The sequence below is a fragment of the Chaetomium tenue genome, assembly GCF_020726465.1.
Source record: "Chaetomium tenue strain MPI-SDFR-AT-0079 chromosome Unknown F5144scaffold_2, whole genome shotgun sequence".
Lineage (NCBI taxonomy): Eukaryota > Fungi > Ascomycota > Sordariomycetes > Sordariales > Chaetomiaceae > Chaetomium > Chaetomium tenue.
In genome coordinates, this window is record NW_027117330.1 from 2278581 (window position 1) to 2294156 (window position 15576).

The following is a 15576-nucleotide window of genomic DNA, read 5'->3' on the forward strand; positions in this document are numbered from 1 at the left end:
GTAATCAGCTTTTCTCGTTTCAAATCAGAATATAATTAGTCAACTCCCCAGACTCGAATTACGGCGGTTGAGAAAAGTCTCCGACCAGACTTTGTGCTGGGCGGGTCTGAAGGGTCTGAAGGGTAACGAGATATTGCGACTCCCGCGCGCACTTGTTCCCGCGCGGATGCTGAATCGGGCAATGGCTTGGCGTTCAGGCGTGTAAGTGCCCCAAAGGGGAAGGCGAGCCGAGTCCTCTAACAAACGGAAGGGCGAAGCGGCCGTGGCTTGGCGTTCGAGGTCATGTCCGGCTTGGCATTTGCATTCCGAGTCCCTCGAGATGCCTAAGATGGTTGTTGGTAACTGCCTAGAATAAGCATTCGATCGATCAAATAATTGATAAATCCCCCAAAAGATCAGTATTTGAAACTCTTTTGTTAATCATGGCTGCACCTTCATTTTTCGAGACGAAGACAAGGCGGAACCCAGCCCAGCGATGAGACAGGCAAGTATTCGTATACCTACAGATAGAGTACATCAAGACAGTGCAGCCGTGAAAATCCAACTTTCAGCATTTGCTAATCATTGAAACCTGCTAGAGACATCGATATCCACCTAGCAACAAAGAATTCCACCATCACGATAACGCCTTAAAAAAGGTCCCTTGTACACGCCGCATGCAACCAATCATAAAACGACCCCTTTCTCAGAGAACTCAAGGAGTGGTAACCTGCCCACTACCTGCTCTCTACGACCGCTCCGTACCCTTACCCTTAACCGCCGTGCCACTAGTACCCGCAGTGCCGGTGGTCTTAGTAGTGCTTGCAGAGTTGGTGGTCTTAGTAGTGCTTGCAGCGTTGGTGCCCTTCGTGGCGGCGCCGCCAGCACCGTTGCCCTTGGTGGCACCGCCAGTCCCAGCGGTGGTGGTCGCGGTCTTGGTAGCACCGCCAGCCCCAGCACTGGCACCCTTGGTAGTGTTGGCGCTCCCGGTGTTGGCGCCGCCGGTGTTACCGGTCTTGGTGGCCCCAGTGCTGGTGTTGCTGGTCTTGGTAGCCCCGGTGCTGGTGCCGCTGGCGTTGCTGTTGCCGTTCCCGGTGGCGGCGGGGGCGGCCTGGGCGGGGGTCCCCTCGCTGGTGTTGGCGGGGCGGGCGATGGGGATGAAGCCGGTGCGGTTCTCCTTGTTGACCTTGACGGTGATGCGCTTGAAGTCGAACTTGTCCATGAGCTGGCCGTAGGTGGCGGCGTCGACGGTGGCCACCTGGACGTCGCCGAGCTTGGTCGAGCTGAGGAAGTCGAAGAAGCCGCGCACCTGGGGCACGGCGGCCGGCTTCACCCCCGGCGTCATGCGCTTGAGCTCGGCGGTCACGGGCGCGCTCGACTGGTCAAAGACGATGACGTACGACCGCTCCGTGTCGGCGCTCGCCGACCACTGCAGCCAGTGCGCCTGCATCAGGGCTTCCTTGCGCGTTTGCTCCTTGTCGAACTTGAGGTCCTCCTGCGTCGGGGCCGCGGTGGGAGCCGCCGCCGCGGCAGCCGGGCCCGAAGTCGAGCTCGAAGCCGGAGCTGAACCCGTCTTGTTTGCAGCCGGAGTCGAGGTCGTTTTTGTAGTAGCCGGAGTCGAAGTCGTTTTTGTAGTAGCCGGAGCCGGTGTCGTCTTTGTGGTAGCCGAAGCCGGAGTCGTTTTGGTTGCAGCCGGAGTTCCACTCGACTTTGTTGCCGCCGGAGTCGAAGTCGTCTTTGTCGTCGCGGTAGAGGTCGACTTGGCCGGACCCGAAGTCTGTGCCGGGCGTGCTGCGGGCGTAGGTTGAGGAGGCATCGTAACTGGGTGAGCTACCTTGGGTACGAGTAGCAATAGGTATGAAACTTGAAGGTATCTAGGTAAGGAGCGTCAAAGGGAGAAGTAAATTGAACCAAATAGCTGGAGCAGAGGCTGATAATTGGCAAATTGGGCTAGGTAGCGATGCAAACTTAGGTAGGTATGTCGATGTTCCGAGCAAATTCCAATTCGACTTTCTAGGTAGCCGCGAATGAACTTATAGTCTTACAGAATCTCTAGTACATCCCGTACCTGAGTAAGTTTATGCCAATTGGAAACGATGCCTAAAGGCCGTGGCCCTGGAACTTTTCCGACTTGTGCTCGGTCTGTTGCCTTGTGCGAAGCTGAGTTCTCTCTGCCTGGCTGGGACCTTGCTATTCATACCGACTGGTTTCACGTTTTAATCCGAAGTTGAGATGATGTGCTTTTTGACGCGGTGAAACCCTCTCTCCCCGCAAAAAAGTTGCAATAAGCGCAATAAGCGCAATAAGTCCGAACTTTTTCAGAGCATCACCAAGTCCGAACCACACTGCTTGGCATGACAACGCTAGGCTGCCGCCATAATTGAGTATTTTCCAACCTTGGATATCTCGGATGTTGTGTCGGGACGGCCCTTGGTACTTACTTGTTACGGCCTGGCCAATGTTGAAGCGGCGGGCGGCGGGCGTGTCAGGTTCGCCAGGCTATCCTCAGACAACTTGGCCTTTTTCCATACGCCGCCGTTGAAGGGGTTTGTGCTTCGGACCTATTCACCCAAGGTAACATGGGGTAGGTACGTAGGGAGCTTGCCATTCCGGTCGCGACGTTTTTCAAACAGCCAACCACTTGATATGTCAGGGCCCAAGGTTTTAGTACCGTACCTGATCAAAGCTGGGCGTCTCGGAAACCACACTTGTGCCTCGCGGCTGACGGGACTTATGGCCCGGGGCAGACTGCGAGTGTGTGTTCAGTTCCGACTGCCGAGATGGCCGGGGTGATCTTGCTGGTTGGTGGTATGCACGCAGCACGAGTAGGTACATACCTACCGACTAACCGAACCCGCCGTCTGAATTTAGATAAACCTGTCCTACTATTATAAAGGATGCCCCTCCGTCTTGTGGCTAGGTGTCTAATTCAAACACTCACCCCTCAGTACCAACAACCTGCCTACAGAGAGAAACGGGACTTTCTCTCGACACTCCTTTTGTTTGTTTTTTTCATCTGTCTGGTACTATACATTCCTTTACACTCCTTTACACTCCTTTCCAAGGTAGACTCCTTGATACCCACATTCATTTCTTACTTATATCCAATACTCCTTTTTTGAGTAACCCCCCTTCAATACCAAACGACAATGAGTAGAAACATTGCTCGTTCGGCACCTCCCTCGGCTGGACCGAGGCCGCTCTTTGGTGTTGAGATTGAGATTTTCGTGCGGCTCCTCCCGCATGTCGAGAACGCCATCGACGAAGCGGCACTCAGTAACCCGCGCAGCTTGCCCAGTTATTGGCGGGATTGGGACCCTACGCTTCCCAACAACTCGAGGGACCTCGACGCCAAACAGGACCAGCGGAACTGTGTTGGCGCCGCCATCAAGGCAATCATCGACGCCGCCCTAGGCCCAAGAAATGGTTGGAAGTGCGAGTCCGACGCCAGTTTGAAGGAGTTTAAACTCACGGAGCCTCCTAATGTTCGCAAGTGGTGTACGTATCCCCCCGCGTGCGCTAGTAATCCTTGAAATCAGATATGTTAACGGTAAAATATAGGGGGTATCGAGATCATCTCACCGCCTATGTCGTCTAACAAGCAATGGCAAACCGAGATCAAGACCATCTTCGACGTTGTTGGCGAGTCATTTGACTTCTGGACCAACGAGAACTGCGCCTGCCACGTCCACGTATCTCCCGGGCCGACAAAGAACAGCACCTATTCGCTTACCGACCTCAACCAGATGGCGAAGGGCGCCTTTTTCTGGGAGGACGCCCTCTGTGATCTCCTCCCGCCCGAGCGCCGTGTCAACCGGTACGCGGACCCGAACTACACGTATTTCTGTCACCAAGAGTATCTCGATGTCCCTCGCGATGGTTGGGCACCCATCTTTCACGAGCTCGATGCGGTAACAAGCCAAGGCCAGGATACCTTCCTTTACTATATGAGAGGCGGCGCCAACCAGACCCGGTACATCTCGACCAGCTTCGATCCCTTCACCAAGTACGGGACCGTCGAGCTTCGTCGCCAGGCTGGCGCGGCCTCGGCTTTGACCGTCATCCACCGTGTGCTCCTCGCCCTCACGCTGCACGTCAGCTCCATGAACTACGACTTTGGGAGAGCCGCGCGTCGTAGAGATTACCCACACGGCGACGAACTTATCAAGGAGCTCAGCAGATGCATCAAACTGCTCCCGGAGACGTGCCTCGGCTCTCGCTTCCAAAACTGGCTGAAGTTCTGCCAGGAGTCCTACGAGGACGGCGAATCCTTCCCCGAGAAGGGCATCAACCGACAAGAGCGCAACCTGCGCAACGGCGGCGACGTCCCCACCGCCGGACGAGGCGGCGGAGGCGGCGGCGCTTCCTCCCCTGCCCGCGGCCCCTCCCGGCAGGGCGCCGCGCGCCCGGCCCGTCGCGACCAAGTCCCCCCCGGCGGGTGGCCAGGCGACTCACCCACCTCCGCCCCGCGCCCGCTCGCCCGGCAGGGCACGCGGGTAAGCCGCGACGAATCCCCCGTGCGCCGTCCCCTCGCCCGCCGCACGCGGGACCCATCCCGCCCCCCGGCCGCGCGCGCCTCCTCCCCGCCACGCCAGCGCGTCCGTCATGTCGCCGCGCGAGACGAGTCCCCCGTGCGCCGGCCCCTCGCACGCCGGCAGGCCGCGCCCCGCGACGAGTCCCCCGTGCGTCGCCCCCTGGCCCGCACGCGCACCACACGCGTCCCGGCGGAGTCGTCCGGTCGTCGTCTGCCTGCGCGGCGCAGGGCGGAGGAGGGCTACGATGGCGACGAGTGGTACGACTAAATGGTGCGTATGTTGCCCCGTGCTGGGGGGTCCCGACTGTTTGGGACCAACAGCACCAAAAGCAGCAGCAGGTGGACGGGAAGGACTGCAGTGGTGGTGGGCTGGCCCGCTTCCGACTGTATTCCACTGCGCCGGCGCAGATACTTGTCTCCGGCTGCCTGCCTTGTTGTTTGTCTGTCAGGGCCAGACGGGTTGTCGCGGAAGGGAGCGGGGATCACAAGCTGATAGCCATCAAGGGGTATCCGGTACATGTACTGTCAAGATAGCTCCTTGTTTTAGGTACGATTGGGGGTTTGGGTTGTGCCCAAGTCTTTCTTGAATTCTATTAGCTTCCATTGTTGATGTTCTTGGTTGGGCAATGCATGGAATCGAAGCACAACTTGAACTTAAAGTACGCCGCATGCAATATCTTGCCTTTCGTACGGTGAAGTTTTACTGGCCGAGAACCTGTTCGCCTGCAAACGGCGCCGGCGACGGAGGCCGGAAGGCGTCGCCCATTCTACTTCATTTTACACCCCATTAAGTCCATGTCCCTTAGCTTGCACCCCGCGTATTCGCGATGGCGGTATATTTTCGGCGCCAGGATCCCGTTCCTAGCTCGGGGATACGAACTAACTGTGTCCGACCTTCGAGCCTTGGTGCTAGCTTTGGTAACCTTACTGGCCTTGGTTCGCTTATACGGCCGTAGCCTCCCTCCTCTCCCCCTAAACCCTAGAACTGCTTACCCCCTTACCTTCTCATTATTCTTCCGACCTCCAACGTATTTCTCAACTTACTATAACGGTACGACGATAGTTGCGCTTCTCTAGGGTAAACTAGGAAAGCGTTAATATATACCTCCTAGCTTATACGGTTAGTACTATCGAGGAGGAGGTAATGAGAAGCCTTTCGTTGCTCTAGGTATAAAGGTAGAGGGCTATAGAATATAGGTAGCCTGGACTAAATATATCTTTGTCACGACTCAGGCAGGTTGGAGGTTCTCACGGAGAAGGAGGCGATTCTGGGGCGAATGGATGACGTTCATGTATGGCTACAAGGAGAGCTCTGCTGAGCTCCATCCTTGGGGGACTCCCCAAGGATCAGTTCCTCTTCTCTCACAGACCTACGGTACGCAGTGGTCTAAGGGATTAGCTAGGAATTGAGTGAAGTAATGCCTGTGATTCACCCTGAAGCCGGTTGCCTTATCCCTTGCTCTCTTGTTTAACAACTCTACCTCTGGATACAGTTCCCAGTTAGGAATCCTTGACAATCTTCTTTCTCTGCTCCCTAGGCTACTCTATCCTAAATAAATCTTAATATGAGGCCTGAGATAAATGTGCTAGTGTATTACTAGTTTCTAGTATTCTTTTTTAAAAAAAAATTCTATAAACTTACTAAAACGAAGGAGGGTATAATTGATGGATACCTAGGTAGGTGGGTTGGATGCCGCATCCATGCGCAGACCACAGACTACCTCTCTTATTAGCACCCACAACGTCGACGCACTCTCGCGACGCGCTTCAGTTCTACCGTACGGCATTATAATTACTTCAAACTACCTTACCTTACCACACCGCCCTCACCACGCCGCATACCAGCCTCTCCTCTCTCCCTCCTCCGCAGCAGCAACCGCCACAGCAACAACCACAGCCCAACCAGGCGGCAACAACCCGCCTCGACAAACTCGCCGCCCAGATGACCCACCTCTAGCAATCGCCTTCCTCTCCGTCACGTCTCGCGCCAGCGCCGGTGCCGTGCGGGCCAGCCGTCGCCCAGCTAGAGATCGGCCCGGCGGTTGTCGATGTCGAGGATCAAGACCCGCCCCGACGGGCAACCCATGGCAACCTTGGAGCCAGCGACCGCCCAGCACGACGGCCGATACTCAACCGGTAGCCAGAGGATGGGCTCCTCGCCGCGCACAATCCAAGCACCCCAAATGTCAAGCTTGTGGTCCTGGCAGGCCGGCTCATCGCGAGGCTCTTGAATAGCGTCTGCTGCCCGGCCCTGCAGCCGGATCCAGCTACCGGAGCCCAACACGAGCCACTGGCCGTCGGGCGAGAAGCCGATCGACCCCATGTCGAGAATGTCACGGCTGCGGCCTCGGAGCTCGTGCGTACACACGCCTGTTTTCAAATCCACGAGCCGGCACGAGGTGATGCCAGCCGACACTAACCAGTCGCCGTCTCTTGCCAGATCCCAGAGCCGGACCGTACCGCTTCCAACCGACGCAAGCAACGCACTGCTGGTGGGCGAGAACACAATCGACTTCACGTCGCGATGGCCCTCGAGCGTCCGGACGCACGATCCAGTCGCCGGGTCCCACAGCTGAATTGTGCGGTCAAAGTCGTCGATGCCGAACGACGCGACCCACTTGTTTGTCGGCGAGAAGGCTACCGCCTTGACATCTGCATGACCCTGGAATGCCCGTGTGCAGACGCCCGTCTCCAGAGAACAGAGCCAGCCTACCACGTTGCCAAAGAGTGCGAGGTGGCTGCCGTCGGGCGAGAACATAATCGCCTTGGGCGTGTGCCGGCCATCTACCTCGACAGTTCGCAGACACGCGCCCGTTGACACATCCCAGAGCCAAATCGTCGAACATTCATTGGCTGCCGCGAGCTGTCGGCCATCGGGCGAGAATGTGGCCGCCTTGACTGGCCTCCCGCACTCCAGCACCCGGACCCGTGCTGCTTTCCCCACGGCTGCCGGATTCCAGAGTTGGGCCGTCGTTTCAACAGCCGCTGCAAAGAGGCTGCTATCAGGCGAGAACTCCAGTGACACTATGCGACCACCTGTCCCAAATGTCCTATCGTCTCCGTATTTTTGCTTTGCCAGTTGGTAAGAGCGGATTTGCCCGTTATCGTGGTCGGGGTCTGTCGCCCACACGAGCCAGCGGCCGTCGAGCGAGAATGCGACTGAACCGACCTTTTGATGCGGCTGGTAATACTGGCCATACTTGGGATCGGGCTGATAAATGGTGTCATACGCGCCTGTGCGAAGATCCCACAGCCGCAACGATTCGACGTCAGAGGCCACGAGCCATTGGTTGTTCGGCGGGAAGCCAACGAGCGTAACCCTCCGAGGGTCCTTGAGCGTCCATCTACATGCCCCTGTCGCCGGATCCCAGACCTGGATGACGCCACGACCAACCGAGGCAAGCCATCGACTGTCGGGTGAAAACGCCATGCAGCCGTGGACGCCGTGGCCCTTGAGTGTCTGCGTGTACGTGCCTATCGTCGAATCCCAAAGCTGGATGATCACGGGCCCCGTGCGAGACCTCCTGCTCCTCCCCACCGCGAACCAGCGACCGTCGGGCGAGAAGGCGGCCGTCCAAATGTCGTCGATGGTTTGTGTGCACACGCCCGTTGCTGGGTCCCAGAGCCGGACCGTGAAGTCTAAGTCTGTTCCAGCTACCGCAAGAAGGCGGCCGTCGGGCGAAAACGCAATAGACGCGATGTGGTGGTGCGGCTTGAACTTGTGGACGCATTTGCCTGTCTCAGTATCCCAGAGCTGGATTCCCGGGTCGGTTGATGCAAGCGAGCGGCCGGCCGTTGCAAGCCGCCGGCCATCGGGCGAAAATGCGACCAGTTCCCACTCGGAATAAGAAACGCCCTGGAGGGTGCGTATATGTAAGTACTCGCCTCTTCCCGCACGCCAAAGCTGGATCTGCCCATTGCCCGGGCCAGACACGGCAAGCCAGCGGCCGTCAGCGGAGAGCGCCACTTCCTTGAAGTTGTCCTGGCCTTCGAGGCGGAGTATGCGTCCGTCATACCACCTGCGTGTACTTTCTAGCGTCGGGCCCCAGAGCCCGACGGTGTACTTCACACCGCTCCGGTCAACATGAGCCGACACAAGCCAGTGTCCGTTGGCTGAGAAGGCGTCTGGGTCATCTCCGCAACGAGCCCACAACGCCCGTCTACGTACGCCCGTTGCTGCATCCCAGAGCTGCCGCTGTGTGTCATGGCGATCGGCGCCGACCGACCAGAGCCAGCGGCTGTCGGGCGAGAACTTGACGGAACGGACTCCGACGCGGTGGCTCTCCAACGTCCGCGTGCATTCTCCTGTCGCGGGGTCCCAGAGCCGGATCAGACCGAGACCCCATTCACGAACGCCAAAGGACGCCACCCGGCTGTTGTCGTCCGAGAACACGACGGACTCGATCCTAGTGCGGTGCCCGCGGAGAGTCTGCACGCATGTACCAGTTGCCAGATCCCAGAGCCCGATTTCGGGGTCGTGTCTGTCCGAACCAAAAGACGCGAGCCAGCGGCTGTCGGGCGAATACCTGACAGACTCCATCCCGCCCAGGCGGCCTTTGAGGGTATGCCTCTGCGCGCCTGTTGCCGGGTCCCAGATCTTGACGGTGCCGGGGGTGAAGGATGCAAGCCAGCGGCCGTCGGGCGAGAAAGCGACCGTCTTGACCGCCTCGACCGCCTCGACCACGGAGCTGCCGTTGCTTTCCTCAACGCGTGGCTCTACTGTTACCCCTTCTGGCGTCCAAGGGTGCTGTCTTACCAAGGCTGCCACGGCCTTAACCCAGGAAATCTCTTCGTGTGTCCCGACCTGTGCCTCTACTGTCGGCCCAAGGACGTCCCGATCCGGGGCCATGCCGCCCGCGCCACCAGCCGAGGAAGGGGCTGCGACTGAGTTCGTCTCGCAGTGACCATCGTGTGTCTGCGAGTTCAGCAGCAGCGTGGGGTCGCAGATCCGGACCACCCGGTCACCGCCCGACGCAAGCCAGCAGCCGTTGGGCGAGAACGCAACCGACATAGCCTTGCCGTTGTGGGCCTCGAGCTCCCGCACGCACGCGCCTGTGGCCGGGTCCCAGAATTGGATCGTGCCACTGCTGCCGGCAGATGCGACCCAGCGGCTGTCTGGCGAGAACGCGGCCGACATGGCCACCCCATGCTTGAGCGTCTGCGCGCAGTCGCCCGTCTCCGGGTCCCAGAGCTGGGTTGTGTTGTTGCAGAACGTCATGAGCCAGCGGCTGTTGGGCGAGAAGGCAATGAAGCTGTGGCCCTCGCTGGGCCCGGTGCTGCGGATGCAAGCGCCTGTTGTGGGGTCCCAGAACCGTATCGACATCCCCCGGTCCGACGACGCGAGCCGGCCGTCGGCCGAGAATGCAACCTGACGGACGTCATGGAAATGGCCTTTCAGCGTGTGCGCGAGCGCCCTTGTCTCGAGATCCCAAGTTGGGAAATGATGGGGATACACCAGCCAGCGGCCATCTGGGGAGAAAGCGAGTGGCAACACGTTAATTCCGCGGCCTGTGTCCATTTCCTGTGTGAGTTCGCCCGTAGCGGCATCCCAGACCCGGACGGCGTGGTAGCAGGCCGCGGCAAGCCAGCGGCTGCACGGCGAGAAGGCGACCGTATCGGTCTCCGAGGCCTGTTCGCTCTCGAGCTGCTGCGTTTCTACACCAGAGAGCGGATCCCACAGCACGATCCAGTAGGCCGTGCCCCACGACGCGAGCTGGCGGCCGTCGGGCGAGAAGACGAAACGTTGGCACCTCCCGGCACCATTGAGTGTCTGTTTGCACGCGCCCGTCACCGGGTCCCAAAGCTGGATCCGGCTTTTATCCGCCGACGCGAGCAGACGGCCGTCGGGCGAGAATCCGACCATGCTGATGTTGTCGTCGTGGCCCTCGAGAGTTTGCAGCCAGGGGTCCCAGTCGTCCGGCATCATGGGGCCCAGCCGAACTAACGGCCAGAGCTCGTGGTCGGAGACACTCCGCACCACGCTCTTAACCGGGCTGAAGAGAAGTGCAGACGCGTACAGCTGCAACGGTGCGTTCTCGATGATAAACATGTGGCTCCGGGTGAATCGGTACGCATCCCGGACCAGGGCGAGAATGCCGCCGGCCGTTTCCGTTGTTGCCTGCTACATGTAATTAGGTAGGTACGAGTGAGCCGAGGGCAGAGAGAGTGGGCAACAACAACAACAACAACAACAACAACAACAACAACAACAACAACAACAACAACAACAACAACAACAACAACAACAACAACAACAACAACAACAACAACAACAACAACAACTCGAACTTACCTCGGCGTGCCCCGCCAGTTTCTCCATCATGGCCAACCCCTTGGGCAGGCTTTTGATCAGCGAGAGGACCTCGATCCAGTGGAGTAGATGCCGCTGCAGAAACGCATGCACCGGTCCATCGTCGACGAGGCCGACAGCTGCTCGGTCGGGGATGTCCAACATATCCAAATGGTCTACCCAGTACCGGCATGCATACCGGGTTTCTGCAGAGACGCAGCCATCTCGTTCTACCCCGGGCAGCTCAATCTGGTCCATTATAACGCCCGGACGCGCCAGGTTGAACATGTCTTTCTTAAGCGCCGGGTTCTGGACGTCCGACAAATGCGCCAGGTTGGTCCCGAAAAGGCTTTGGTGTGCCCCCTTCTCGTCGATCAGGAAGCGTCGGTCCGCCTTTCTAAGCAGGAAGGTCCGGAACGACTCGTGGAATACCTGGACCGGCTTGTCCCGGGCCACCAGGACGGACTGCAGGGAGCCCAGACGAGCGTTCACCAAGACAGGATCGAGCCCGCCGGGACACAGCTTGCGGAAGGCCGTCTCCGGCGTGGGTTCGAACATGGCTACGAGCGCTTCGAGAACCTGCCGCAGTTGCTTCGTCAGAAGGCTCTCGTCATCCCCGCTCACGGCACGCTCCAGGATCTTGGCATACAGCGAGTCAAGGTCTTTGAAGCCCTCGTCCGTGAGGACCAGGTCTAGTCGCTGCCTGGGCGTCGTGGACTGTTGCTGCCCGGGATGGTCTCCTCCGTCGATATAGCCGCATGCTACCTTGGCGTAGATGAAGAGGCCGTCCGATTTTTGAGTCAACCGTTCTACGAGCGGGCCGTCCAGGTAATCGCTAGGCAGGCCATACATGCCAAGTCGGGCCTTGAGCCTCTCCAAGTCGTGCCGGATGAGGGTCGAAATGTCCCTGTCGACGGTGGGCCGGGGGATCTCGCCCAAGTCGAAGCGGTACGACTTCGAAAACAGGCCCTTGCCGTCGCAGAATTCCTCTTCGATTGGCCTCTCGGGCCTGCTGGTGAGCAGGACCCGCAGCCCGATGTCGGGTCTGTCCGCCTTGCCCAGCAGCCGTAGGACGGATATGATGTCGCGGACCTCGTTGCATTCGTCCAGCGCATCGACGACCACGACAACTCTTTGGGGCCCAGTTCCGGTCCTCAGGAACGAGAGCGGCTCGAGGACGAGTTTTTCCCACTGGCTGCTGCGTCCCTTCTCCAGCTTTGCCAGATCGCCGTCCTTCGCGATCGCCGCCGACATGGCTTTGGCGAGCACGGGGGAGGCTTTCCCGAGCTGGTACGCGATGCTCGTGACGAACGTCGAGGCGTCGTGGCAGCTCCGATGGTTTCTCGAGAAGAAGAAGCAGGCGCTGAGTTGCTGTTAGGCGCTCAGATTGGCCGCGACGGTGCGAGCCAGCGTCGACTTACCCGTTCCCGTCATCCCGGTCAGCCACCAGAGCAGCTTCCCCTTGGGATCGTCCACCCAAGCCTGGATGTCCTCAAGGAGCTCCACCCGGGTTTCGGGGAGACACACGTCCATGCCCTCGTTGATCTGGGACCCGAGCTCTGCCTCGGGCGCGTGAGGCAAGTCGGGAACCCGCGCGGAATCGTCCGCCACGGGCAGCGGGCCGCTCAGCAGCTCCTTGACTCTCTCCGCCGCGTGGGTGCGGCATGTCTTGCAGTCATGGCCGTCTGAACGCGCCTCGCAATGGATGAGACACCAGGGCCGCAGGTACCGGAACCCTTGGACCTTGTCTTCGCTCATGCCGGCGAAGAGTTTGATGATGCCATCCCGCGTGACAACCTCCTCCCGCAGCTTTATGTCCCTTCTCAGCGGCTTCTGCATGACGAACTCGATGAACAGAGCCGCTATGGCCGCGGCGACCGGGGTGGAAAACGATGTCCCGGTGAGACGGCTTTCGGGTTTTGCCGGGCCGTCGCCGCCGCCCCCCGACCGTTCGGCGGCCAAGACGGCCTCACCGAGCGTGAGGAAGTTGAAGCTGCCCGGCCTCGGCTCTGGGTTGAATGAGGAGTACTTCCCGTAGCCATCCGAGGCGTTGACGCAAATCACCTCGGGCATCCATGCTGGGAAGGTGACCCCGTAGCCCTTGGGCCCGTTCGCGCCGAGATTCGACGCGGCGGCAAACATGATGGTCTTTCTTTTGAAAGCGTCTTGGATGGCACGCGCGATGGGTTCGTGGCGCTGCTCGAAGCCCCAGGACATGGAGATGATGTGGACGCCCCATTGTTCGACTGCATATCTAATAGCCTATCAAGGTGGTTAGCGCGTGAGACAGGCCCGTCCAAGATACTGGCAAGCCAAGGAGTGTGCAGTAAGTAGGTACCTACCTTGGCGACCCCGTTTGGATCCATGGGGTTCGTCTGGTCCTTCTTCACGCGCGCAACGTAGATGTGCGCGCAGGGAGCAAGGCGCAGAATCAGCTCGATGATATGGCTGCCATGTCGAGTCGGGTCTTGGTCGGGGACGTCGCCGTCGTCGTCGTCATCATCGCTGCCATCGCTGTCAACGGCGTCGCCGGTTTTGGTGTAAGAAAGGAAGCATTTCCTTCCTCTGATGATCTCCTTGTGTTTCGTCAGGGCAGCCTCGTCAATCCCCGTGTCCAGCACCGCCACCCTGACCTGGCCCTGGTTTCGCCGGGCGTCACAGTGCGGGCCGATGGGACGCCAGAAGTTGCGGAACTGCTCTTCCCACTTCTTTGCGCTCTCCTGGCTGTTGCCCAAAACTCGTGAGTCCTTGGCACTCCAGTCCTACATCGGGGCGGATCCCCATACCTCTTGAACGCGTAGTAGCCAGTTCCGCTGAAGGGATCAGCCATTTTCCAGGCTGCTGCTACAGCTGGCGTGTTGGGTTCTTCAACTGGTGCTCGCGAAGCCGGCGTCTTGTAGTTGGTGCCGGCAGAGGCCCCGCGTGTGATACAGAGTAATAGGAATTGAACTGATGTTGTGGTGGAGGAACACGAAGTGTATACATCTTGATTTAAGGGGGGGGGGGGGGGGGGGCCAATAGCGGTGATCCCCAAACGTGGCGCGAGAGCTCGACGGATCATGCATGCGGCTCCGTCTCTCAGCTCGCCTGGCAAGGCGCGTACTCACGAACACCAGAGACTGCCGGGGCCAATGGGCCCTCGGGGATCGGCCTGGGTGGGCAGGCTACGCCAGGCCGGGGCGGCGCGGGGCGGCCAATACGTTTGCATCTCGAAGCGCCGCTCTAAGGAAAGGAGTCGTTGAGCTCAGCCCTTGCCTCGGATTTGTACATACCCCCGCCCTTGTGACGGTCAGCTGCCAAGCACAGAGGGCTCTTGTTTGAATTGTCAGGACCACTGCATGCACCCAGGAAATCCCCGCGGTGCGCGTTCCAAAGCAGGCATCATATCATTGCCCTGTTCTGTATTTCAAGACTGACCCAACTATCACACAAAGCCATTCTCACTCGACAGAAATGAAGTCGTACTTCGCAACTCACGGGTTCGACTGCTCTCCAGACGGGCCCATGGTCCTCGGCAGCATCCTCACCGACCCGCTGGACCCCAGCGAAACACTGAACACACACCCCCTCCCGGTTCCGGACAGCGAGAAGAAAACCATCGCGCAGAACAACTTCGAAACGGTCCTCAAGAGAAACTCAAAGCGCAGCGGCGGCCTGTGGTTCAAGTTCCTGCAGAGCCTGGGCTTCGAGCTGAACGCCAGCAGCGGCGAGGCCAGCGCCACGACGGCCAAGTTCGACAAGCTCGAGACCTGGTCCTTCCAGCCCAGCGACGCCTACATGAGGGAGAGCATCGCCGTCGTCGAGGTGCAGAGCTACCTCGCCGGCCACACCATGCGCAAGCCACTCTACATGGTCACCGGGGTCAAGGTGGCGCACGGCGCGCGCGTGGTCGAGATGGTGCGCAAGGGCAAGGCGGGCAAGATGAGGGCCGGCTTTGACGGGAGCGCGGCCGGACTCCCGTTTGTCGCTTTCGGGCCCCAGGCGGAGGGCTTCAAGGGCTTCGAAAGCGGGCAGCGCTTCGTGAGCGATGGCCCGGTTGTCTTTGCGTACCGACTGAAGGAGATTCGGTACAGGAAGGGGATCCTGACGGATAAGCCGTATCGGGACGGCGCGCTGTATGGCGTTGGAGAAGGGGCAGCCGGTGGAGATGGGGAAAAGCCGGGGGAGGAGGGTATCATCTTTCTCGGGCTGGATGAAGACGATGTGACTGGAGACGACGTCGGTGTGGAGCCGCTTGAGGTTTGGGAAGATGGGGCTGAAGGAGAGGAGGAGGACGAGGACTGTGAGTTGATCGTGCCGACCCGCGGCCAAGACGTGTGAGCAGCTTCAGCGACATGCTGGTGTCTTGTTTTGTTCAATAAATCCGGCTAGGTCTCTATACGAGGTCGGTGCAGCTGCGCGGCGGGAGTTGGTGGAGATCTCAGACCCGGGAGGTGAAGAGAAAAAGGCTAACTGGACAAGGGAGAGAGAGGGCTTCTTTGAGGAAGCGAGGGAGTGTTTTGAACTTTTTCGGAAGGCGCCTGGGCTGGACCAGGCCCGGCGGCTACTGATATGACTTATTCCCACACCGCTGTGCCCTAAGGCTTACTGGACCCTTATCTTGCTTACTGTACAGGAAAACTGTGTCTCAACAAGGCGCTATACCCAACATACAACGACCTGAAGAATATCGAGATAGTTGGGCGTAATGCCTACCGCTCGTTCGATAAGTCCGTATTCCTGATCGTAATATAGCGGTAGTAGGGTGAATGAAGACTAGGCTCCTTTTAGGTAG

At 59.2% G+C, this 15576-nt stretch overlaps 4 protein-coding genes across 4 annotated transcripts; 2 read left to right on the top strand and 2 right to left on the bottom strand.

The window, feature by feature from the left end:
* Positions 1 to 727: 727 nt before the first annotated feature.
* Positions 728 to 2045, bottom strand: F5144DRAFT_618545 (uncharacterized protein; the record flags this gene model as incomplete). Its single annotated transcript, XM_066791923.1, has 1 exon — positions 728 to 2045. Exon 1 carries the CDS (start codon positions 1793 to 1795, stop codon positions 728 to 730), a length of 1068 nt encoding a protein of 355 aa, XP_066646425.1. The 5' UTR covers positions 1796 to 2045.
* An 877-nt stretch (positions 2046 to 2922) lies between these two features.
* F5144DRAFT_641296 (putative amidoligase enzyme-domain-containing protein) lies at positions 2923 to 4781 on the top strand (the record flags this gene model as incomplete). Its single annotated transcript, XM_066792763.1, has 2 exons — positions 2923 to 3477; positions 3541 to 4781. Exons 1-2 carry the CDS (start codon positions 3129 to 3131, stop codon positions 4779 to 4781), a joined length of 1590 nt encoding a protein of 529 aa, XP_066646426.1. The 5' UTR covers positions 2923 to 3128.
* Positions 4782 to 6536: 1755 nt separating this feature from the next.
* F5144DRAFT_599544 (uncharacterized protein) lies at positions 6537 to 13632 on the bottom strand (the record flags this gene model as incomplete). Its single annotated transcript, XM_066791017.1, has 5 exons — positions 6537 to 10634; positions 10806 to 12165; positions 12220 to 13064; positions 13145 to 13526; positions 13589 to 13632. 5 exons carry the CDS (start codon positions 13630 to 13632, stop codon positions 6537 to 6539), a joined length of 6729 nt encoding a protein of 2242 aa, XP_066646427.1.
* A 189-nt stretch (positions 13633 to 13821) lies between these two features.
* Positions 13822 to 15340, top strand: F5144DRAFT_114448 (uncharacterized protein). The gene is made up of 2 exons (XM_066782160.1): positions 13822 to 14162; positions 14237 to 15340. Exon 2 carries the CDS (start codon positions 14256 to 14258, stop codon positions 15120 to 15122), a length of 867 nt encoding a protein of 288 aa, XP_066646428.1. The 5' UTR covers positions 13822 to 14162; positions 14237 to 14255; the 3' UTR covers positions 15123 to 15340.
* The last annotated feature ends 236 nt before the right edge of the window (positions 15341 to 15576 follow it).

Coding starts and splice junctions, on each gene's coding strand:
- F5144DRAFT_114448 (XM_066782160.1), top strand. CDS start 14,256: ATGAAGTCGTACTTCGCAACTCACGGGTTCGACTGCTCTCCAGACGGG.